Source organism: Ailuropoda melanoleuca, chromosome 12, assembly GCF_002007445.2.
Source record: "Ailuropoda melanoleuca isolate Jingjing chromosome 12, ASM200744v2, whole genome shotgun sequence".
NCBI lineage: Eukaryota > Metazoa > Chordata > Mammalia > Carnivora > Ursidae > Ailuropoda > Ailuropoda melanoleuca.
In genome coordinates, this window is record NC_048229.1 from 34343317 (window position 1) to 34367902 (window position 24586).

A 24586-nucleotide genomic window follows, 5' to 3' on the forward strand; every position below is an offset into this window, starting at 1 on the left:
GCTAACATCCTGACCTTACTTATCCTGTTTAAGGCCTCCCTCCGTGTAGATTAGATTGAATGTGAAGGTTCTAACTGAAACTTACTGTACCACTCTGACAGGGTTTCTATGTCTTGAGGACTGTGAAATTTTGAGCTCTGCTGGAAAGACCGGCTACATTCACACAACAAATAGGTTTCCTCCAGTGGAATTCAGATGACTATAAAAAAAAAAATTCAGCTCACCTCTGAATTATTAAAATACAATATTTTATAAATATTCTCTGCTGTGTGGATTTTCTGATGAAAATGATAAGTCCGCATTCTGAAGAACACTTTTATCACACTCATCACGTGTATTGGATTTATCACCACTATGGACTCTCTGATGAACTTGAAGACGTGAACTTTTACTAAAGCCCTTACCACAGTCAAAACATTTGTAGGGTTTATCTCCCGTGTGGATTCTCCAGTGGGCTTGAAGATGTGAGGTCTGATTGAAGCTCTTACCGCACATGCCGCACTTATAGGGTTTCTCTCCCGTGTGGATCCTCTGATGAACGTGAAGATATGAGTTCCAGATGAAGCCTTTCCCACACTCCTCACATTTGTAGGGTTTCTCCCCCGTATGGACTCTCTGATGGGCTTGAAGATGGGAGCTCCAACTGAAACCCTTCCCACACACATCACACTTGTAGGGTTTCTCTCCAGTGTGGACTCTCTGATGGTCTTGAAGATGTGAACTCTGGCAAAAGCCCTTCCCACATGTCTCACACTTGTATGGCTTCTCTCCTGTGTGGACTCGCTGATGGACCTGAAGATGGGAAATCTGAGTGAAGTACTTACCACATGTCTCACACTTGTACGGTTTCTCTCCTGTGTGGACTCTCTGATGGGCCTGAAGATGGGAATTCCGGCTGAAGTTCTTATCGCACACATCACATTTATATGGCTTCTCTCCGGTGTGGATTCTCTGATGGGCTTGAAGATTTGAGGCCTTACTGAAGTCCTTCCCACATACCTCGCATTTATATGGTTTCTCTCCCGTGTGAACCCTCTGAGGAGGACCAGGATTCTGATTAACTAGCCTGTCACATGCCTCCCATTTGTAGGTTTTGTCTCGAGGGTGGGCTCTCTGATGGGTTTGAAGTTGTGATGTCTGATTGAAGCCTTTATCACGTATCTCACATTTAGAGGATTTCTCTCCAGTGTCGTCTACACAGCAAATGTTGAGATCTAGGCTATGACTGGAGCCCTTCCCACATATGTCACACTTATACAGATCCCCTCCTGGGTGGAGGGTCTCACGGGTGGGAAGACAGGAGTTCTGATTGAAGCTCTTAGCACAAACCTGACATCTATAGGGCTTTTCTCCTGTGTTGACTCCCTGATGATTTTGCAGGTGTGAGCTCTGACTAAAACCCCCACCACACTTGTCATTCCTACCACATTTCTCCCCTGCATGAATGTTCTGGCAAATGCAAAACACTGAGCTGTCACCGATGTCCTCCCCACACTTACTACATATGTGGTGCCTCTCTCCTGAGTGGGTTATACTATGTTGGCATGATTTCCTCATGAAGTCTTTTCCACAATTATCGTGGCTATAAGCCTGCTTGCTTTTGTGTATTTCCTGATCATCATGATGCTGTGAGATCCTTGTCATAACACAATGGTCACAATTACAGTGTTTATTTTTTACGTCAACTTGCTGACAGCTACTCTGATGATTGTGTGTCTCTCTCAGATAGATTTTCTTCCAGAACTTCCCAGTGGTCTTAATTGGAAACTCTTGTCTTCTGATATTATTGGAACTCTCCCCTTGAAGCTTCACTACATGTGTTTCATCTTCAGAAACCTGAGGAGACGCTCCTGCCCACATCTGACAGAAGGAATCACCTTGTTTTGGCAACCTGGACTTCTTGCTTTGCAGATTTATTATTGAGTCTTGATTTCTGGTTAATTTACTTGTAAATTGTTCCCATATCTGCCAGCATATAACATCTTCATGTAAAAGGTATCTGAATCCTACTTTTTGGAAAGTTTCTATCTCGTTTTGATTCCTGAGTCCTGGAAGGATAAAGAGGATTCAGAGGTGAAAATGTGAACAAGTGAAATATTTCACAGGTCAATCACCCTAAGAGACCTTATTCAACCACTGAAGACTTCAGCTTGACTTTACCACTGGCTTTTTCATGCCTATGGAAACGAAGAGGTGATGAGTAGGCCCCTGCCCACTAAGGGCCAAGGAAACTCATTTCCATCTGTACCCAGACTAATGTCTGAGGTCAAATTAGAAATACAAGGCTATGGAGCAACAAAAAGTGTCCCAGGAAGATTTTACAGAGGAGAAACTTTACTTCCTTGTCCATAACAATAATCAGTTTAAATAATCCTGGCCTTTTCTGCAGCAAGTGTATAAGAACTACAAAATCCTGCATATTTATAAGCCTTAAAATCATGGTTACATTACACCACCTGCATATTTGTGTAAGACAAGCTAAAAATGGCTAGAAAAGGCTGAATCTGTCCTTTAGTGTTTACAGATGGATTATCACGTGATGCCAAGAGTTCCCACAGGAAAAAAGAGAGGACATCCTCAAAAAGTGAGAAGAATGGATTTGCAAAAGGAAATACTTCCTCCGTCCTAATAATGAATCCTTGAAATGGTACCTTAATTTAGCCAGTAAACACATATCAAACAAGCTAGATTTGAGAGGATTCCCCTTTATTTCAATGAAGTTCTAATACATAATATTCAACTGATGAATATTATAACTAGAAAAAAAAAACCTGGAAAATGTAATCCCACAGTGGACACAGCCCATGGGGGTAAAAATCCTATGACCATCATGGCCACTTAATTTGGCTGGATTTTCTAATAAACCTGGACAGTTAATGTCATCTTTTAGATTTTGTGGGTTCATATCTGTACAAAAGGTGCTGTGGTGATCAGCACACAAGATGGTCCCCAGTGGTCCCTGCTTCCTGGTATCCATACCTAGAGAGGTCCCCTCCCACAACGTACCAGGATCAGTCTATGAAACCAACAGAATATGGCGGAAGTGATGCTATGTCACTTCGAGAGTTAGGTCATAGAAGACATGGTGGCTTCTGCCTTCCACTCTCTTAGATCTCTAGCTCTTGGGGAAACCAGGTGCCATGTTTTGAGGACACTCAGGCAGCTGTAGGGAGAGGCCCACATGGCAAGGAACTGAGACCCCCAAACAGCAAGCAAGGAACTGAGGTATTGTGCCAACAACAATGTGAGTGAGCCCATCTTGGAAGGAGACCCTTCGGCCCCATCAAGCCTTCAGAGGACTGCAGCTCTGGCATCTCCTTGACAGTGACTTCATGAGATCCTGAACCTGAATCACCCAGAAACTTGCCCCAAGATTCCTGGGCTCACAGAAACCGTAAAATATGTTTGTGGTTTTAAGCCAATAAGTTTACAAGTAATTTGTTACATAGCAATAAATAGTTAATACAATGCCATAGAATTTCTAATTAGGGTAGACATTAACAATGTTCTGAAATAATCCTTTGATCATGCTAGCTTATTCTGCTCATGTCAACTGTCTCCGGGAAGAGCGAAGACAGTGGGATCCACTTAGCACCGTTCTCTGTGAGCTTTTGTTTCCAAGGATCATTAAGGGAGAAGAAACCTGTTAGTTTGTGTTTCTGTGTGGTGAAAACAGACCTCAAGAATATTCTTCATAGATGGAGAAGGGCACCTAGATGGATAGACAAAATGCAGAACCCTGGGGTATTCTCATATTTGCCAAAAGAATTTTTTAAAAGATTTATTTATTTTTTTGACAGAGAGAGAGAGAGAGAGCAAGCACAAGCAGGAGGAGGGGCAGAGGGAGAAGCGGGCTCCCCACTGAGCAGGGAGCCTCATGCGGGACTTGATTCCAGGACCCTGGGATCATGACCTGAGCCGAAGGCAGATGCCCAACTGACTGAGCTATCTAGGCGCCCCAAAAGAACTTTTGATAAGGAAGATGGGGGTAGAATAGGCCGTAAGATCTGCTCAGCATTCTGAGGAATGGGTTACAAAACAGTATCCATTTGTCAAAACTCATCAAACTGCATACTGAAGATGTGTAAATTTAAGTTGTACCTCAGTAAAAAGACCTGTAAGACAAATAAGTCACTTTCCATGCGGAAAACTCATCGGGCTGTACGTTTATAATTTGTGCAGTTTTCTGTAACTAAGATATGTTTCAATAAAAAGTCAGCCCAAAATCAAAAAAATAAAAATACAGATTCGTACATGGAGGCAAAGCAACTGGGAAGCTACGTATTAAGAAGCAAAGAGACAACGGTAATAAATGGGCTCCTACCTCCCAAGGTCAGGTTTATACATAAAAACAAGGGAGCGAGTCAGGCAGAGCAAGCCCCCAACATGCCTGACTGCCTGCATGAAACCTTCATGCAGCAGAGGATACACGAAGAGAAACAATCGAAGGACCAGGAAGACCCCCCCCTCACTACTTACACCATCCGATTAGCAGACAGATTTTTCTGGCTTTTTGTTTGTTTGATTTGGTTTTGGCTTTTGGTGCTTATATCCAGTAGGAATGACTATGATCACTGTTAATTTAGGCTGGGTTTGCCTGGGGGATATGCAAACGAAAGATAAAGAAGGAGGGAGCAAAGAAAAGGGGGCAATGAAGGGAAGGAAGAGAGGAGAGAGGCGAGGCCAGAGCAGGGAGGATATAACTCCGTAAAGGGGGGAGGCAGCGCTCACCAAGGGTAAAGCAGAGACCACAGGTTAGGACAAGCCCAGAGGAGGCCTTCTCACTCCTGTTCAAATGGCCACCATGAGGGTTATGGGTTGTACCAAGACAGGAGTCACGGAAGGCTGAACAAATGGAGTGACACGGGCTGACTTCCATGACCTTGCGTGTCTGCAGAACAGACCGGCCCACGGGAGCAGGGAGCCACTGGGAAAGCTGCTGCGATGAGGAGGGGTAATGACTGGCGGGGGCTCGGGCACAGAGGCCAGCGGGGAGGTGGTGAGGACTTGGAGCTGCACGCCTCTCACCTGAAGTCCCATCCCCTTGGGTTTCGGTCTCCATCATCCAAAGCTTCTCTTCTCTCCCCAACAGTAATGTATCTAATCTGAACGGTTCGTATCCTATGAAAAAGAAATAGCACAAGTACAACATGAATAAATTGAAGGGAAAAATTTGAATTCCAGAATTACAATCCCTATGCTCTTTAAGTCGTATTTTCCCAAATTCCGACCGCGGCCTGCCGTACGAAATACCTTGTACGCTGTGATCCAGTACACAAGCATGGAGATGTGTCGACCTCAGCCTAACCACTGCCTACTTCTGTCACATTTCCTTTGCTGCTTCCGCCCACAATCTCTGGTGCACATACTTGTGACAAGGAGCTACGCTATTTCTGACCGATCTCATTCAACACAATAATGACGTTAACTCATCAACTGATTTTAACCTCCCAAGATGTTGCAACTGTAATCTGACAAAAAAACAGACAAGGTACAGACAAGATGCCCTGCAGGAATGAGGAAACTGAGACCCCCCCCCCAAGTTTCGGGAAGCATTGTAAGAGTCCCAAAGTCTTAAATATTGGAAGCCAAGACATTCCAGGGGGCTGACGTTGAGGCAGAGAGAGCCCCTGTCCTCACCCACAGAGACCAGGTTCCTGAAGTTCTCCAGCATCACATCCCAGTACAGCTTCCTCTGGATGGGATCCAGCAGCCCCAGCTCCTCTCTGGTGAAGACCACTGCCACGTCCTTGAACGTCACCGCCTCCTACAACACCAAGCACACGTGACCTCAATCTCATAACCAATGGCCAGTGGGGAAAGGCAGCACTAAGAAGGTGGAGAGGATGGGTGAGAAGTTGTTCCGGATTCTGAGGGCCTTGGATCCACCGAAGTAGTTTCCTCCTCTTTTCTCCATCCTACATGACAATTCCACGAACTTGCCACAGTCACATGGAAAATACGATTAAAAAATTAAAAACTAATTTAAAAATTAAAAATAATTTAAAAAAAATAAAAATAATTAAAAATAATTTCAAATTTAAGTTAAATTTTAAAATTTAATTGCAATTTGAAAACTGAGGGCTGCAGAAGGGAGGGGATGGATGGGATGGGTAACCGGATGATGGGCATTAAGGAGGGCACGTGTTATGATGAGCACTGGGTGTTATATGCAATTAATGAATCGTTGAACATGACATCAAAAACTAATGATGTACCATATGTTGGCTAATTGCACATAATAAAAAAAGGAAAACAACCAATTACAAATAATCCCTGTATATTTAACTTGGTGTCATTTGTGAGTATTCCTATACTAACTGCCCTAGAACAGTAACTCTAGAATCATGGGGTATATATATTTTAGAATTTGACTGATACTACCAAACAGTCCCAGAGATGTTAGGTCAATTTAGGCCAAACAGGGTCAAATAATTTTTGTCTTTCCTTTCTGTTTCACACCGTCCTAAGTCAAGGGACTGTCACTTTGTTACAATTTGACAAACCAGCAGGTCACACGTCCTGGGGAGCTATGCAAAAGACCCTCTGCATTGTAAAGGCACATGCCACCTCTCCAAGACAGCATTCAAAGAGGTAAAGTGTTCAGTTTTTCATACTCTATTTAAATTCCCAAGCTGTGGCCTTCACAAGTTGTAAGATCTTCAACAGAAAAATCCTTAATCTATTTCCTCCCCTGTGTGATGGTATCCATACTGGAAGATTCCTAGTTATGTAAATGAATATACATAACGTTCTTATAACTGTAGTGCCCAATTCAGTAGCTACGTGACTCACATGTGACCATGTAAATGTAAATTTTAAATTACGTAAAATTAAAACTTCACTCCCTCCATTGCACTAGCCACATTTCAAGTGCTCAAGAACCACGTGTGGCTGGAGACTACCGTTATCGGACAGTACAATATAGATGATCTCCATCGTCGCAGAAGTTTCCCTGCAACATATAAACTTGCCACAGAGTAGGTCCTCGATAGATGCTAATTTTTATTAATATAATTATAATTGATATGGTAAGTATCTGAGTACACTTTCACATTGATTTAGTCACCCCTGCTTTCTTTTGATTAATGTTTGCATAGTTTATCTTTTTCCATCCTTTTACTTTTCAACCTGCTGATACCATGATATCTGAAGTGAGTTTTCTTTTAATTTGAACATCTAATTAGTTTTATAAAGTGATTCATGAATAAGGTAGCAGCCCATCTAGCAAGTAGAAGGGAGCCCCCTGAGCTGTTTCTTATAGACTGCATATAGTTGGGTCCTATTTTTTTTTAAGATTTATTATTTTACAGAGAGAGATGGGGGGCAGAGGGAGAGAGAGAGAATATCAAGCAGACTCCGTGGTGAGTGCAGAACCCGATGCAGGGCTTGATCTCATGACCTTGAGATCATGACCTGACCCCAAATCAAGAGTCGGATGCTTAACTGACTGAGCCACCCAGGGGCCCTGGGTCGTATTTGTTTTTAATTTTTATTTATTTCCAGTATAACTGGCAACAAATGCACTAATTTCCTTCATTAGAGAATGTCTTGATTTTCCCTTCATTCTCAAAGGATATTCTTACTGGGTATAGAATTCTGAGTTGACAGTTCTTTTCATTCAGCACTTTAAAAATAGTGTGCCCCTTTCTTCTGGCCACCACAGTTTCTGATGAGAAATCCACTGTCTTTGAATGTTTTTTTCCCTTATGGCTAAGAAGTCATGTCTCTCTGATTGCCTTCAAAATTTTTTTCTTTGTTGTTAGTTTTCAGAAGTTTTACTAGACCATGTCTTGGTGTACTTCTTTTTTTCTTTTTTTTAATATTTTAATGCAGTACTTTTTATTATGGTAAAATACACCATAAAGTTCACCATTTTAACCATTTTTAAGTGTTCAGTTCAGTGGTGTTAAATACATTCACACTATCCCCTCCAGAATGTTCTCATCTTCCCCAACTAAAACTATCCCCATTAAATACTGACTCCATATTCCCTGCTCCCCCCAGTCCCTGGCAACCTCCATTCTGCTTTCTGTCTCTATGACTTTGACTACTCTCCATACTTGATATAAAGGGAATCATACAGTCTTAGTCTTTTTTTTTAATAATTTTTTATTATGTTATGTTATGTTATGTTAGTCACCATACAGTATATCCTTAGTTTCTAATGTAGTGTTCCAAGATTCATTATTTGCGTATAACACCCAGTGCACCATGCAATTCTTTTTACCTATTATTACTGTCTTCATTATTGCTACTAATGTTATTAATGACAACAATGAAAAGGGGGGAAGACCCCAGAACAGTCTGTGTGTTTATCTTCCTCATTATCCTGAGCTTAACAAAACATCTAGTTTAAACGAAGTCAAATTACTTTTACAAAAATCAAAACCAAGACAATACTTTTCTTCCCCCAAAATTGAGTTTTTAAAGTTAAAAAAGACAGTAAATGTGTTGGTGTATTTCTTTGGGTTTACCCTGCTTGGAATTCACTCAGTTTCTTGAATCTGTCGGTTTGTCTTTTGTCAAATTTGGGAAATTTTCAGCCATATTTCTTCAAATACTTCTTCGGTCCCACCCTCTTCCTCCTCTCCTCCTGGGACCCCAATGACATGAATGTTATTTATTTGTTACAGTCCCCTGGGTCCCTGAGACTGCTATTTTTTTCAGTCTATTTTCTCTCTTTTATTCATATTAAATAATTTCTATCATTCTATTTTCAAGTTCTTTCCTCTGTCCCTTCATTCTGCTATCGAGCCCATCCATTGAATTTTTAAGTTTCTTTTACTGTATTTTTCAGTTCTCAAATCTCCATTTGGTTCTCCTTTATATCTTCTATTTCTTTTTTTTTTTTTAAGATTTTATTTAGTTATTTGACAGAGAGAGACAGCCAGCGAGAGAGGGAACACAAGCAGGGGGAGTGGGAGAGGAAGAAGCAGGCTCCCAGCGGAGGAGTCTGATGTGGGGCTCGATCCCAGAGCACTGGGATCACGCCCTGAGCCGAAGGCAGACGCTTAACAGCTGTGCCACCCAGGCGCCCCTATATCTTCTATTTCTTTGCTAAGATTATGGCTTTTTTTTTTTCATTTTTCCAGCATGTCTGTAATTGCTTATTAAAATATTTCTATGATAGCTGCTTTAAAAACTTTATCAAATGGATGAATCTAGAAGACATTATGCTAAGTGACTAATAAGCCAGTCATAAAAAGGATTGTGTATATGATTCTACCTATGTGAGGTATCTAGAATAGTCAAATACATAGAGACAGAAAGTAAAATGGTGGTTTCCAGAGACTGGGGTAGGGGTGGAAATAGGAGTTATTGTTTAATGGGTACAGAGTTTCAGTTTGAAGATGAAAAAAGTTCTGGAGATGTGTGGTGGAAATGGTTGCACAACACTGTGAATGTACTTAATGTCATTGAGTGGTACACTGAAAACCACTTAAAATAATATATATTAGGTATATTTTACCACAATAAAAAAAGTCTTTGTCAGATACCTAACATTTTATATCACTTATAACTGAGAACTAACATCAGTGAGCATCACTTTACTGTGTCTGTTGATCGTCTTTCGTACAAGTTAAGATTTCACTGGTTCTTGTATACCAAATGATTTTCCACTGAAACTTGAACATTTTGAGTATTATGTTATGAGACTCAGGATTTCATTTAAGTCTTCTGTTTTACTAGGTCTCCTCTGACACATCTCTCAAAGGGGAAGGGAGGCAGAGCTTTGTTACTGCCAGCTAGGGAAGATAAGCCCAGATTCTCCACTTGGCCTCTGTTGACACCTGGTGGGGTGAGAAGGTCACTACTTCTGGGCTAAGACTTCTGGCCCCTTACTTGGTCTATGCAGATAATACAATACCCTGGCTGAAAGGGGCAGAGTTGGGTTGTTACTGTTCCCCATTGGCTTCTACAGACATGAGGAATGGTGGGGGTTTGCCTCAACTCCACTGGGTAATAGTCAAATCCTGACTGTCCACTAGGCCTCCTCGGACACCACCCATGCCAGGAAAAGGAGAGGCAGCTCGTTACTGCTAGGTAGTGTGGAAGTCCAGGCTCCCACATTGTCTCCACTGACACCACAGTGGCGGGTGGGTACTCATTACTCCCTGACAGGGAGGCTGGGGTGGCTCATTACAGCCTGGCAAGGCAGGAAGTCTAGTCTCCTTGTTATAGCCTGGCAGGGGTGGGTGTGGGGCTGCAGGGTTTTTTGTGGTTGAAAAAGAGCAGCTACTACCTAAAAGTTTTCTATCTTGCTAAGCTACCCTTTCCTCACCCTCTGACCAAACAGAGAAGGCTTTCTTGGGCTTTTTTGGTCTGAACTCATTGGTATTTCCATGCTGCCATCTTCTCTAGCACTAAGTCTGGGATACATGAGACAAAAAGAAAACCCAAGTCACTCACTGTCATGTCACTCTTCAAGTCTTAGGTCCCTAGCCAGTCTGCCTTCTCACCATCTTTCATGTTTGTTTTACATACAACATCCAGGATTTTTAGCTGTACTTAGTGAGAAGAATAAGGAAAAGAACATCTCCTCCATCTTTCCAGAAGTGGCAGTCTCCAGAATTGCTTTTTGAGAACAGAGCTTTTATGTAGGAAAACTGTTACAGCAATGTTCTGTAAACATTTTTTAAAAATCTTAGGGATGCCTGGGTGGCTTAGTCATTTAAGCATCTGACTCTTGATTTCAGCTTAGGTCACGACCTCAGGGTTGTGAGATCGAGCCCATGCGTCACACGGAGTCTGCTTGAGATTCTCTCCCTCTCCCTCTGCTCCTCCCTGTCCCAGGCTCTCTCTCTCTCAAATAAATAAATCTTTTAAAAAATATCTGAAACTGCCTAAATGTTTAGGATTAGGGAATTTTTTTTTTAAGGAACATCAATTTATTGAAATATGATGCAGTCGTCAAAAATGCAGGTGACAGAAACCTCTGTTTCTGGCTATAACAGAATAACTGGTACTAAACACGCCCTCCTATCATAAGTAGTAAAATAGAAAAAAATATGAAACAAACTGCTTTCAGGCTCTGAAAGCACAATACTTCGATCTCTGAAAGGAAGGACACAAATGAGGTGAGCCCTATGAGCACCCTACATATTTGCCTGTGGATAACTTTTGAGCTGCAAGTGCAAGAAGGGGGAACCCAAACAGAGCCTTGCATTGAAGAGACGGGAAAACCAGAATGGGGAGACCGGACAGGTAGAAAATGCAGAGCAGAGTTTCAGAGAGAAGAGAATTATGCATAGGAGAAGCACTGGAAAGCTGCACAGTAATCCTTTGAGTCTGCTGCTAAGAACCAAACTGCACATAGAGGAGGAAACTCCACAGGTCAGGCAAGAAGTATCTGGGGAGTGATGGGCTGAATGGTTCCCAGAGCTCACTAGGACTTAGAGGTGTCTGAATTCCGAAGAGCCAAAATGGAAAGCCTTCACTGACCGTTAGGGACATATGGCAGCCACTGAAGGGCCACGCTTTAGTAGAAGGGCTAAACTATCGCTAGAACAGAGCTTCTCGACAGTTGACATTTTACACCAGGCAATTCTTTATGCTGGGGGCTCTCCTGTGCACTCTAGGTCATTTAACAGCATCCTTGGCCTCTGCCCAGTAGTTGTCAGTGGTACCCACCCTCTAGTCCTGACAATCCAAAATGGCCAGACACTGCCAAATGTCCCAGGGTGGGGGCATAACTGCTCCTGAGAGGCACTGCTCTGGAATAAAGATCACTCTAGACCCACCCTAACCAAGTTTAGAAAACAAGGTTCCAAGACAATTATCATATGGTTTCACTCATTTATGGAACATAAGAAATAGGAAGATCGGTAGGAAAAGAAAGGGAAGAATGAAGGGGGCTGGTAAACAGAAGGGGGAATGAACCACGAGAGACTATGGACTCTGGGAAACAAACTGAGGGCTTCAGAGGGGAGGGGGGTGGGAGATTGGGATAGGCCGGTGATGGGTACTAAAGAGGGCTCGTATTGCATGGAGCACTGGGTGTTATACGCAAGTAATGAATCATGGAACACTACATCAAAAACTAGGGATGTACTGTATGGTGACTAACATAACATAATAAAAAATTATTATAAAAAAAAGAAAACAAGGTTCCAAAGAATCTAACTGAACCAAAGGAACTTACGACTATCTGATTATTAGAAGAAAATTGCACTTGCAAAGTCGATGCTCGTTCATAATAAAAAACTCTGAGTAAAGTAGGACTAGAAGGGAACTTCCTCAACCCCAGTGATGGACATCTACAAAAAGCCCACTAGGTGATGGAAGACTGAAAGCTTTCTCCCTAAGAGTAAGAACAAGGAAAGGATACATATGGCAAAATTGTTCTAACAGTTTTAGCCAGTGCAATAAGAGAAGAAAAAGAAGTCTACACAATGGGGACAGGAATGGAAAAAAATACGACTCTTCATTTACTGATGACTGTGCAGAAAATCCTGACAGGTTAGAAAAATGTTTCTTGATTTAATATGCAAATTTAGCAAAGTCAAGATACAAAAGTCAATTATATTTTTATATTCTAGCAACAAAGAAATTGAATTTCAAAAAACAACAACATTCCGAATAGCGCCCCAAAACATAAATCACTCAGGGATAAATTTAACAAGATACATATAATAAATTCACATGTTGAAAGCTATAAAACATGACTGAGGGGAAGAAATAAGACCCAAATAAATGAAAGAAGATCTAAATGCTCCTGGGTGAAAAGGACTTGTATTGAGAATATTAAAAGACCTATTAAAATTCAATTCAAATATAAACAACTTAGTTTAAAAATAAGCAAAAGAATAGAACAAACCTTTCAAAAAGAAGATCTGCAGAGGACCAAAAGCAGAAAAAAGACATTCGACATCTCAAACATCAGGAAAATGCAAATGAAAGCCACCATGATATATCACAACACAACTGTCATTAGGATGCCTAAAATTTAAGACTGAAAATATTAAATGTTAGAAAAAAATGTGGAACCAACTGGAACTCGAACATGTTGCTGGAGGGAATATAAAATATGCAACCACAATGGAAAGTGATTTGACAATTTCTTAAAAAGTTAAGCATATAACCCAGAGATTAGGTTCTCCTCCTAGTTATTTATCAAAGAGAGAGAGAAAGCCTATGTTCACCCAAAAATCAAGTGTACAAATGTTTACAGGAGTTTATTTACAACAGCCAAAAACAAGGAGCAACCCAAATGTCCATCAGTGAGTGAATGGATAACCAAATCGTGGTACACCCAACCATGAAATACTACGCAGCAATAAAAAGAACTGTGGATTTGTGTCCAAAGACATGTGATGAACAAATGGAGCCCGACATAAAATGAGTACATACTGTATAACCTCATTTACATGATGTGGGGAACGCCATCAAAAAGACATGATTTCCAAATGAGCCGGCAGCTGGACCCTGGCCCTTGGAGGCTCCTCGCCGCCCCCCACCCCATCCTTGGAATGTGGGTTCTGCTGGTCTTTCCCGCTCCCGGGGGCTGCTCCATGGACACAGCCTTGAGATGACGACACGGTGTTGAAAACACCTGCACAGTATACAGACTGAGGACAGTTAGGGCTTCTTTATAAACTTTGGGGAATTGGAGGGGAGCTGAGGGGATCCGTTCGTCTTGCTGCCGCTCAAGACAAGCCTCATAGCTAAGTTCCCTTTGCTTAGTAAAACTGCCACCTACCAACCTGGAGTGGCCCGCCCCTTTCTTCCCTCTCTCCCTCCCTCCCATGTATGGGGGCCCACTTCAGATTACACCTGGGAAGCTCCCCAGGGGGTTGAGGACCAACCTATGAAACTCAAGTAACTGAAGATTAATCTAATCTGTGGTGACGTAAAGTAAACCGGTCATTGTCTACAGCCAGGTGTGTGGGACTGGGATTAACTGGGAAGGGACATGAGGGAACCGGAACTTTGAGTGGTGACAGAAAGGTTTACATCTGATTTGCGGCGGTGGTCATGTGGGTATGCATATTTGTCAAAACTGATCAAATGCTTTATTATATGTAAATCATAGGTAAACTGTAACTCAAAAAATGACTTTTTTAAGATTTTATTTTTATTTATTTGAGAGAGATGGAGCAAGTACACACAGGGGGAGCAGCTGAGGCAGAGGGAGAAGCAGACTCCCCACTGAGCAGGGAGCCCAACGTGGGGCTCGATCCCAGGACCCTGGGATCATGACCTGAGCCGAAGGCAGACGCTTAACTGACTGAGCCTCCCAGGCGCCCCCAGAAGCCCTTTCCAGATGAACACATAAAAGAATTTTGAATCATAAAAAACTCAAGTGATAACAATTAGAGAAAAAATAAAATCGGAAACCGTACATATAGTGCAATTATAATTTTGTAAATATGGCGGGGGGAGCAGCTGGGTGGCTCAGTCATTAAACTTCTGCCTTCGGCCCAGGGTGTGATCCCAAGGTCCTGGGATCCAGCCCTGCATCAGGCTCCCTGCTCCGTGGGAGACTGCTTCTTCCTCTCCCACTCCCCCTGCTTGTGTTCCCTCTCTCGCTGGTTGTCTCTCTGTCAAATAAATAAATAAAATCTCAAAAAATAAATAAAATAAATATAGCATGGGGAAAACAGCTGACATATGCAGTCTGGTAACGTGGGTTTTTTTTTTTAATTTTCTGATATCTATAAACTTCTGAGCTATCATTTGCAAAATGAAGATGATGCTAAAATAAAACCAAAGCTAAAACCAAAACAAAAGTGAAGGACAGAAACAGAAAAGAGAACCAACAAAAAAAAATAAGTAACGGGCACATAACAAATGCCCGTTTTCCTCCTTTATCCTTCCCAGAGAACAGAAAAAAGATGCGTCTCATCTTTGAGAAAAAGGCATGTAATTTTGATAAAAAATCAAAACTCAACTCACCTGAAACTTGGTCATTCTCTCCTGCTGCTTCTGGGAGAGGGCAGGGTCCTGGAAAGGCAGAACTGGCAAAAAAAGGGGCCATGAGACGCGGGCCCGCCCCAGATGGCTGCTCTGTGTGAATTTCAAACAAATTTGTGCCTCAAATTTGTCACCGGCGAAAGCGAATAATAGCGCTTCCCTTGTGTGATTGCTGTGAGGGTCAACATGTGAGTAGGGGGAGAAACTCATGGCTGACTCCCCTGCAACTGCAAAAAAAAGCAGGCGACTTAACAAATTTATAAATGTGTCTTTGCAAATGTCTTCTGACATCATTTCCAGTAAAGGGATCTTTTATCAGACATCCAGAGCCTGTCCAAGTCTTTCTTTCTGCTATTTATCCATCTATCTATTATTTAAGTAAACTCTACCCCCAAGGTGGGGCTCGAACTCACGACCCTGAGAGCAGCCAGGCGCCCCTTACAATTCCTAGTCTTTAGAAATTCACTTTTATCACTGAAGAGCCCATCATTCTGATGGGCTATATTACTTAATAATCTGTTGTCTTGAAATGATGTTACTTGATGTTTACTTGACATCAGTATCTGGTTTTGTAAAAGGTATGAATACTTGAGTTTTCCTCGCGCGGCGAGGAGTCTCAGCGGTACCTGCCCCCCTCCTATGCTCACCGTAGTAAAGAAAAACTAATTAAAATTATGACTTCTAGATGTTTTCATCTGGAACACAAACTTGGCAGTCTCTCATTTAAATGAATAATATTCACAGATCCTAACTTACAACATGGCTCTGGGGATTACGTGAGCAGGTCTGGCAGCCCTGCCAAGCAAACCCATAGACAGAAAGGGAATTAGTGGCTGCCGGGGGCTCAGATAGAGGGGAGTGAGGGGTGACGGTGAAGGGGTGTGGGGTTTCTTTTTGGGGTGATGAAAATGTTCTGGAACTAGATAGTGGTGGTGGTTAAAAAACCCTGTGAATATACTAAAAACCAGGGAACTGTATACTTTAAAAGGGTGCATGGTAGGATATGTGAATGATACCTAGAGTTAAAAAAAAAAGAAAGAAAAGAAAAAAAAGAAAAAAGCCTTGGCTCAGTGCCTGGCACATTACATAAACTTTCAGTAAGTGATGGTATGATGATTACTGTTCCCATTTAATGGATGAGGAAGCAGGGGATTAGCAAGATTAAGTCACTGAAGGTCACAGCTTGGAGAGAGATAACAATGAACCTGAATCCGGCTGTCACTCCAGAGCTTGAGTTTTTATCTGGTCTCCATGTTTCTAACCACAAACACGAAGAGGACGTAGGTAGGAAGGCTGTCTGTCCTTGGGGATGACAGAGAAGGGAGCCCGAGGGCACAGGTCTGCGGAAACTGACCTGCTGGGAGATACTAGAGCCCGTTCGTCCGGATTCCACCATCGACTCTTCTGACTTCCTAGCTCTTTGTGCCTACTTGCACATCTGTAATATGGGCTCATAACAGTTTCTAGCACCTAGAGCTGTTAGGAGGTTTCCGTGAACGCAAGACACAAAAGTAAGTGTCCAAAAGGCGACAGCCACTCATGTTCGGGTCTCCTACTCCAGACAGAAGTACTCGTAGAGATGAGAGCAACGGATCCACTTCTCAAAGCCGAGAAGAAATCTCAGTTCGTAACACCAACTCCCTGGTCCTGGCCTTCTTTCTGCTTCCCCCGACTGCTCTGCTCAGTTACAGGGTTTGGCAGGGAGACCTGACATTTCACAGTGTTTAGTGGGAGAAAGCAAGCGAGGTCTGGGGTTCCTGGCTCAGCTCTCCGCTTCTGGACTCTGAGAAGCCTTCCATCCCCTGGGGGCAACCGAGGCGATAATTAGAGGTTAAGCATCTGTTTTGCCTATGAGATGATTAACACACCTTTTCCTCTCCAGCACCCGGAACATACTGGGTACTCGAAACACAAGGAATCAAAAAATGACTGAAAAAACACTCTGTCGGGCAAGGATTGGACCCCTCAATCTCTGAGGTTCCTCTGAGCTGTAAAATTCTGAGGCTGTTCCTAATTGGGAGAAGGAGAGGACAAACTCTATCTTCCAATTTCTTCCTCTGGGTTTCTTTATTGGCTTTGTTCAAGCAAAATCACAGTCATCCTTAAAAGTAAAATAATCGTAAAAGGGTCAATCATGGGCTGTGGATAAAGCAAACCCTATTTAGGTATTTATTTAATTTTTAAAGTTACTTATTTGTTTATTTATTTATATAGCACCATCAGTTCCTTACTCAAACATTATTCCAAGGACATATTTAGGTAACTGAAACCCCCACCCCACCACTTCCCTTTTCCTCCCATTCACTCCCCTTTAATACTCGGTGTCAGAAACTCTCTAATGTATTAATGTATGTTTTAGTTATTCATCTTGCTTATATCTATCCAACTTTTTAGAAGGTAAGCTGCATTATTTTGGTCACTACTCTTTCTCCAGTAGCAGGCACTTAAAACAGATTTGTTAAAAAAAAAAAATATATATATACATATATATATGAATGACCCAATGAACAGTTCATGAAGACACATCTGTATTATATTAGCTGAGAGCCTCATTACTACTCACCAAGCACATTCATTCACACGTGCAACCAACACTCACTAAGCATCTGCTACGTGCCAGGCACAATTCCATATATTAAAGATACAGCAGTGAACAAAGTCCCTGCTCTCATGAAGCTGATATCATAGTTGAGAAGATCAATAATTCACCAACCAACAGATAAGCGTAGCATGTGTCAGCCAGTGATTGATACTGTGAAGGAAAACATGGCGGCGGGGAGAAGGGGTGATGGGGCTGGCGGTGCCATGTTAAGACCTGATGGGTTCAGTTCAGTGGCGTGGTTACTGGCTGAGTGATCTTCTGGGGACCACTTATCCTCTTGTACCTCAGCTGTAACAGGGTTCTTCTGAGGAATTAATGAATTAATACACAAAAAGCACTGGAAACTCTGCCTGAATCTTCATAAGCTCCCAATAAATGCTAGCTATTGTTTTCACCACCTCCATTATCATGAGGTGGTGATAAATGCAGAAATGATGCCTTAGTGCTGGTCTGTTCCTAAGTGAGTTTGTTCTAGGACATGGAAGTATTATCAGTAAATGTCTATCCATTTTTGAATACTCTGTATTCAGCCACTATGTGGCTTCTGTATACAGCCACACAGTGAGACGAAGGACAAAAAAATCTCTTTATGAATCATTGTTACTGTTTTGTCACTTAATTTGACTTCAGGAAACCAAGAGCAAATTAGATTCCAAAGGCACAAACTAAATTTGTCACGTTCTTTCTTTAATTGCAACTTTTAAAAAAAAGATTTTATTTATTTATTTGAGAAAGAGAGAGAACACTCACACACGTGAGAGGGATGGGGGAGAGGGAGAGAGAGAATCCAAAGCAGACTCCACACTGAGCTTGGAGCCTGACACAGGGCTCAGTCTCATGACCCTGAGATCACGATCTGAGCCAAAATCAAGAGTTGGACGTGGAACGGACTGAGCCACCCAGGCGCCCCCCTCTAACTGCAGCTCTTACAGGGCCCCTAGCTTTCTCACTAACCACCATTCTCCTAATCACCACATAAAAACTTTGGAATTGTTTATGTCGTCTCTCCCTTGACCTCCATATGCTTATGATAATCTAGTATAAATCCTTTTGCCTCAATGTCTGGATTTTTTGCATTAAAATATTCAAGCAAAAAAAAACGGTGGGAGGATTATATAACAAGGGTAGTAAGGAGGGCACGTATTGCACGGTGCACTGGGTGTTATACGCAACTAATGAATCATCCAACTTTACATCAAAAACCAGGGATGTACTGTATGGTGACTAACATAATATAATAAAAAATATTATTATAATAAAACATCTAATTCATATCAAAAATAAATAAACAATGGAACGGGCAGGAAACAAACAAAAAAAAATGGACAAAACTTGGACTAACGTTGAAGGCTAACCAAGGTTGATGGATGTAAGAATTCATTATAGTACTTTGTATCTGTTTTTGAAAATGTTCACAATCACAACTTACCAAATGTAAAAGTACAAGTATGATACAACTCCCGACAAGCATAGAAAAATGCAATATACACAGAAACAACTAAAAACAAATACATTAACATGTTCACAGGTCTTTCCACATCCTGGGATTATGGATCATTTTTGGCTTCTTCATCAATTTCTCTAATTCTCAAAGATAAGCACAAACTACCACCATAATCAGAGAACAAACATAATGTCACAGAAAATAAGAAAGTAATTAAATGAGCACAGCTATCAGGTCCCAAATAATCACCAACTGGCCTCCCTCCTTCAGTCATAAGGATTACTGTAGAGGCCAAGTTTTGGAAGCAGGCTTGAGCAATGGAACCTTGAGCAAGGCAAAAGGGCCCACAGTGGGGCGCCTGGGTGGCTCAGGCGTTAAGCATCTGCCTTTGGCTCAGGGTGTGATCCCAGCATTCTGGGATCGAGCCCCACATCAGGCCCCTCCGCTGGGAGCCTGCTTCTTCCTCTCCCACTCCCCCTGCTTGTGTTCCCTCTCGCTGGCTGTCTCTATCTCTGTCAAGTAAATAAATAAAATCNAAAAAAAAAAAAAAAAAGGAGCACAGTGACCGCCAAGCTAATGCAAACAGATTCATTAAGTGACCCACCTCAAAATGGCCACAGTCCCTAAATAACCAGTGGGCTACTTACAACCAGGCACAGTTCCTAAGATTACCAGAAAAGGGAAAATTCCATACATCCCCATACTCCGTCATTTGGCCCTATAACTGTGGCCCTTCATCACCCGCCCAGGGGCAAACAGTTTCTCCTTTGCTGTCCTGCCTGCTCCTTCCTTGCGGGGTATTCGATAAACTTCTATCTCTTCTGTTCTGCCTTAGATGAATTCTCTCACCCCTGGGCTGCTGGACCCCACCCCATTGGGACGTCCCACAATTACCATTTTAGGGCTGAAAAAGTGTATGGCATAAAGGTTAAGAACCCAGACTGCCTGTGCTCAAATTCACAGTTCTGTCTCTTCCCTTTTGACTTTGGGAAAATAAAAAACTTAAGTTCTTCACCTATCAACGCTGTCATCTGTAAAATACAGATAATCACAGTATCTTTGTGTGTGACGAAAATTAAGCCAACTAATGCATAGAAAGCCTATAGAGGACTATCTGGCACTCAGCATGTTACCAAATTGTTATTACTCGTTCATCAACACATCATCTCATCTGACCTCCTATTAATTCTATAAACATTTGAACGAGTGCCCAGTAGAAAAATATCTGCTTACAGGTGAAGGAAATCTGCTCAGCGGGGAGTTTTCTCCCTCTCCCTCTGCCCCTCCCCACCGCTCCTGCTCTCTCTCTCACATAAATAAATAAAATCTTTTTTTAAAAAAATGGGACAGCATGTTAACTTCTCTCACGGTGGGGCACTGTTACCAGGAGGCAGGGGGTCACTCCCTCCTCCTCTCTGCACCCTCTGAGAACTCCGGGGCGGAGAAGGGAAAGGAGGCTGGGAGATGTGACAATTTTTTCCGTCTGGCCCAGAATAAATCACGGTGGACAATCCCAGGCACCAGCTGGGGTGAGAACAATCCTTCCTTTAAAAAAGGAGGGGTGGGGGGTGCCTGGGCTCCTCCGCTATGAGCCTGCTTCTTCCTCTCCCACTCCCCCTGCTTGTGTTCCCTCTCTCGCTGGCTGTCTCTATCGCTGTCGAATAAATAAATAAAATCTAAAATAAATAATAAATAAATAAATAAATAGGGGTGGGGTCGTGGGGAGTCATGAGGAATCCTAAGCAGCCCTGCACCTCTGAACCCACCTCCGGCTCACAGAAGTTTTCAAGGACTGAGCGCTTCTCGGAAAAAAATCGCAGATTGGCAACCACCGGGCACCGTTCCCGTGCCAGCACCGCTTCCGAGCGTCTTTACATCTATTTAATTCACGTAAACCCCACTACACGCCTCCTATGGAGAAACTATCCTTAATTCCACTTTACGAGGGAGAAACGGAGAAATTTAGCAAGTCTACGAACATATCGCTAGAAGGCGGCAGAGCGTGAAGTGGGGAAGGCGAGGGAAACCGAGGTCGCGACCCGCGTTCGCCCCGAACTCTGGGACGCGCGACCCGCCCTAAAACCCAGGTGACGCCCCCCCGCCCCTGCCCTCCGCGGCTCCTGTTCCCTGAGGGCGAGGGCGGCACCTGCGGGTCCCACGCCCAGGCGAAATCTGCAGAGACGCAAGGGCCCGGCACTCACTCACCTCCCAGGAGGTAGGTACCAATGACCGGGACTTCGCCCTGCTGCAGCTCAAGGGCCTGGACCCGACGCCCCTCCCGGCCCACCTTTCCCAGAACCCCTGGCGGAACAAGCGCTGACAGCGCCTCCCCGCGGTAGCGGAAGTGGCTGTGCCTGCGGGGCGCTCGCGGACTACATTTCCCAGAATCCTCAGCAAGGCAGCGCTTACGCTAGGTTGCCCCTTTTTCCCCCCTTAAATGTATAAACTGTTGCAATTCGGTGCGTTCTCGGGGGGTATTAGGGCATGTTTTCTGTTTCTTTTCCTTCTTTCCTTATTTAACTTTTTTTTTTTTTTGTGGGGCGCCTGGGTGGCGCAGTGGGTTCAAGCATCTGACTCTTGGTTTTGGCTCAGGCCCTGATCTCAGGGTCTTGAGATCAAGCCCAACATCGGGTTCTGCACTCAAAGCAGAGTCAGCGTGGGACTGTGGCTCCCTCTCCCTCTACCCCTCCTCCCCCACCATGTGTGCACGCTCTCTAAAATGAATAAACGAATCTTTTTTTTTTTTTTAAGGGCTAGACAGTGTTTTAGGCTTTGCAGGCCATATACATTATGTGTAGCATATTCTTTGCTTTCTCCTTACTTTTTTTAATACTTTTTTTTCTCCTTAAAATTCTTTACAAAAGTGAAATTCCAGCTCTCAGGCCGTACAAAAATAGGATAGAGGCGGGATTTGGCCAACAACCTATAGTTTACTGTTCCCTGGCTTAGAATTCCATAATAATATACATAGTAATAAATTTATCTATTGAAGGCTCTTACTATATGCCAGCCATAAAGTTTCAACCCTCACAACAGAACAGATATCATCTGAACACACAAGCAAATTGAGGAACAGAGAGGTTAAGCATCTTGTTTGCGGTTACTCAACTGACAAATGGCTGAACCAAACAAGTCTAGTTCCAGAGTCTGCTTTTTAATTACAATATACTGCTTTGTAACCAATATTCTGGTTTGGTCTTTTTAACATCAGTTTCTCCTAAAATACTTCAGTCATCTCAAGAAGTGATGGAGGGATGTGGTCCTTGATGGCCTGAGAATTGTCAAACTCACTCTGAGAAGTAAAGGGGTAGATGAGGGGTGAATAGCAGATGGTGTAAATCAGGGCTGGTCAATGGCCAGAACTGCGCCCCAACCGGCCCTTCAGAAGGAACCATTCCTTCACATTAGCTGTACTAGCATCGGCAAGGAATCACTAACTGGTGGGTTCTCATTTGGATATGCCCATCTTTGGATTTATTTTTCTATTGGGTACTTTTCTTCTATTGGGTCCTATGAGACTTCATTTGGTTTAGAGTCAATGATGTTTGCCCTGAGAATGGGAAAAGTTATGGTGGAAAGACTATGCCATTCAAATCATCTCTGGCACTAGTTGTCCAATACCCCATTCTTTTTCCATGAACAGAACCCTCAAGTTGTAGCTGGGTGCATGTTTACACTCTCCAGTAAATAAGTGGATGATCCTGGGTGCCAAATTTTTTATTCTTGGAGAACAAAGATGCAATTTATAAGGGGGGAAGGCTAGAAAAGACGCTATGATGTTGAATTAAGAATTGGTGGTAGAGGGGCACCTGGGTGGCGCAGTCGTTAAGCATCTGCCTTTGGCTCAGGGTGTGATCCCGGCGTTCTGGGCTCGAGCCCCACATCAGGCTCCTCTGATAGGAGACTACTTCTTCCTCCCCCACTCCCCCTGCCTGTGTTCCCTCTCTCACTGGCTGTCTCTCTGTCAAATAAATAAATAAAATCTTAAAAAAAAAAAAACTTGGCGGTAGAGGAGCGCCTACATGGCTAAGTCAGCTAAGTGTCTGCCTCTTGATTTCGGCTCAGGTCATGATCTCATGACCGTGAGATCGAGCCCCATGTCGGGCTCCATGTTCAGCAAAGAGTCTGCTTGAGATTTTCTTCTCCCTCTGCCCCTCCCCCCACTCATGCTCTCTCTATAAATAAAATACTTCAAAAAATTGGTGGTGGAAGTATAAACTCACAATTCATTCTACCTATGTACCTCCCTACCCACCGCCCTATCTACCTATTTATCATCTCCGTCCCCTCAGTAGCATATCTATTTCCCATGTCTTGATTTCTAAAAACCATTCCCTATGTGAAGAACCCGGGCTTCTGAAGAAACAGCAGATTCCATGGCTGGGGTGGGGGAGTACAGGGTAAGTATGGGACATTGTATTGCGCCAGAGTAAGGATGTGCTCAAATTTATGAAAAGTAAATGAGCAAACAGGACAGATGTTTGCTAACAAATGTTGGGGGGAATGACGACGGCAGAAAACCACTTTTGCAACCATTGGTAACAGTTGATTTAGGCCACATTTAGCAGTGGATGCTAAAACTAGCAGAGGAAATTTTGTTGAAAAACAAGCTATTTACAGAACCAGAATGTACCTCCCTACAAATTACTAATTACAAAGGTAAAAATGGTAACTTCACAGTGGAAAAACCCAACTCACACCTACCTTAATCGAGTTAACCAAGTTAACCTCACCTATAATAGGACAAACATGTTTCCTTATGTGATGCATCAAGGACACATCACTTAGGGAATCCTTGTGCCAAAAAATGCAAAACTTAAATACAATAACGAGAAAACCTCTGACAAATCCAACTTAAGAGACACTCAAAAATATCAAGGTCATTAAGAACAATGAGGTAGTAGTGATACTGAATAAAGAAGTTGAAATGCAGTGTTTGATCCTTGACTGGATTCTAGACCAGAAAGAATGTGAGAAATATATTATCAGGACAACTGATAAAATTTGAAGAGGGTCTGTAAGTTAGTGTTGTGTATCAATATTAAATTTTCCTGAATGCTATATTTTGTATAAAGCTGTGTAAGTAAATTCAATATCCTTTTCTTAGTACACACACTTAATGTATTTAGATGCAAAGGGCAAGAGGTCCGTAACAACCTCATGGTTAAAAATTCTGTCTACACAGATACCAGTATGTGTGTATATACAGACATACACACACGGACAGAATGAGTCAACAATGCTAACTGGTGAATCTGAGTAAAGGGTCTACAAGAGATTTTACATAATTTTTAAAATTTTTGTGAAATTTTAGATTATTTCAAAACAGTAAGTTTAAAGAAATGTAAAAATATATATGAAGCAAAATCTCACCATTCAGTGATAACTAGAACTAAATACCTTTTCATCTATACTTTTTTTAAAATGAGATCACACAAAAATCCCACGCTTTTTTTTTCAGGTTAATATATTCTGGACATCTTCCAACATCCTTAACTACAAACTTACATTTTCCCGTTTGACGTCTGCGTAGTGTTCCATTGGATTAAAAAATCATAAAATACTTTGGTAACCCACCTGATTGCATGTTTGCTATTATAAACAATGATGCAATGACCGTTCTT

The 24586-nt window shown here is 42.4% G+C and overlaps 1 protein-coding gene across 1 annotated transcript; it reads right to left on the reverse strand.

The window, feature by feature from the left end:
* Positions 1 to 204: 204 nt before the first annotated feature.
* ZNF233 (zinc finger protein 233) lies at positions 205 to 21271 on the reverse strand. Its single transcript, XM_034672888.1, is given in 6 exon segments — positions 205 to 381; positions 384 to 2048; positions 5029 to 5121; positions 5641 to 5767; positions 14899 to 15143; positions 21168 to 21271. Coding segments are annotated over 5 exon segments (2142 nt in total). The 5' UTR covers positions 15127 to 15143; positions 21168 to 21271; the 3' UTR covers positions 205 to 352.
* Positions 21272 to 24586: the final 3315 nt, after the last annotated feature.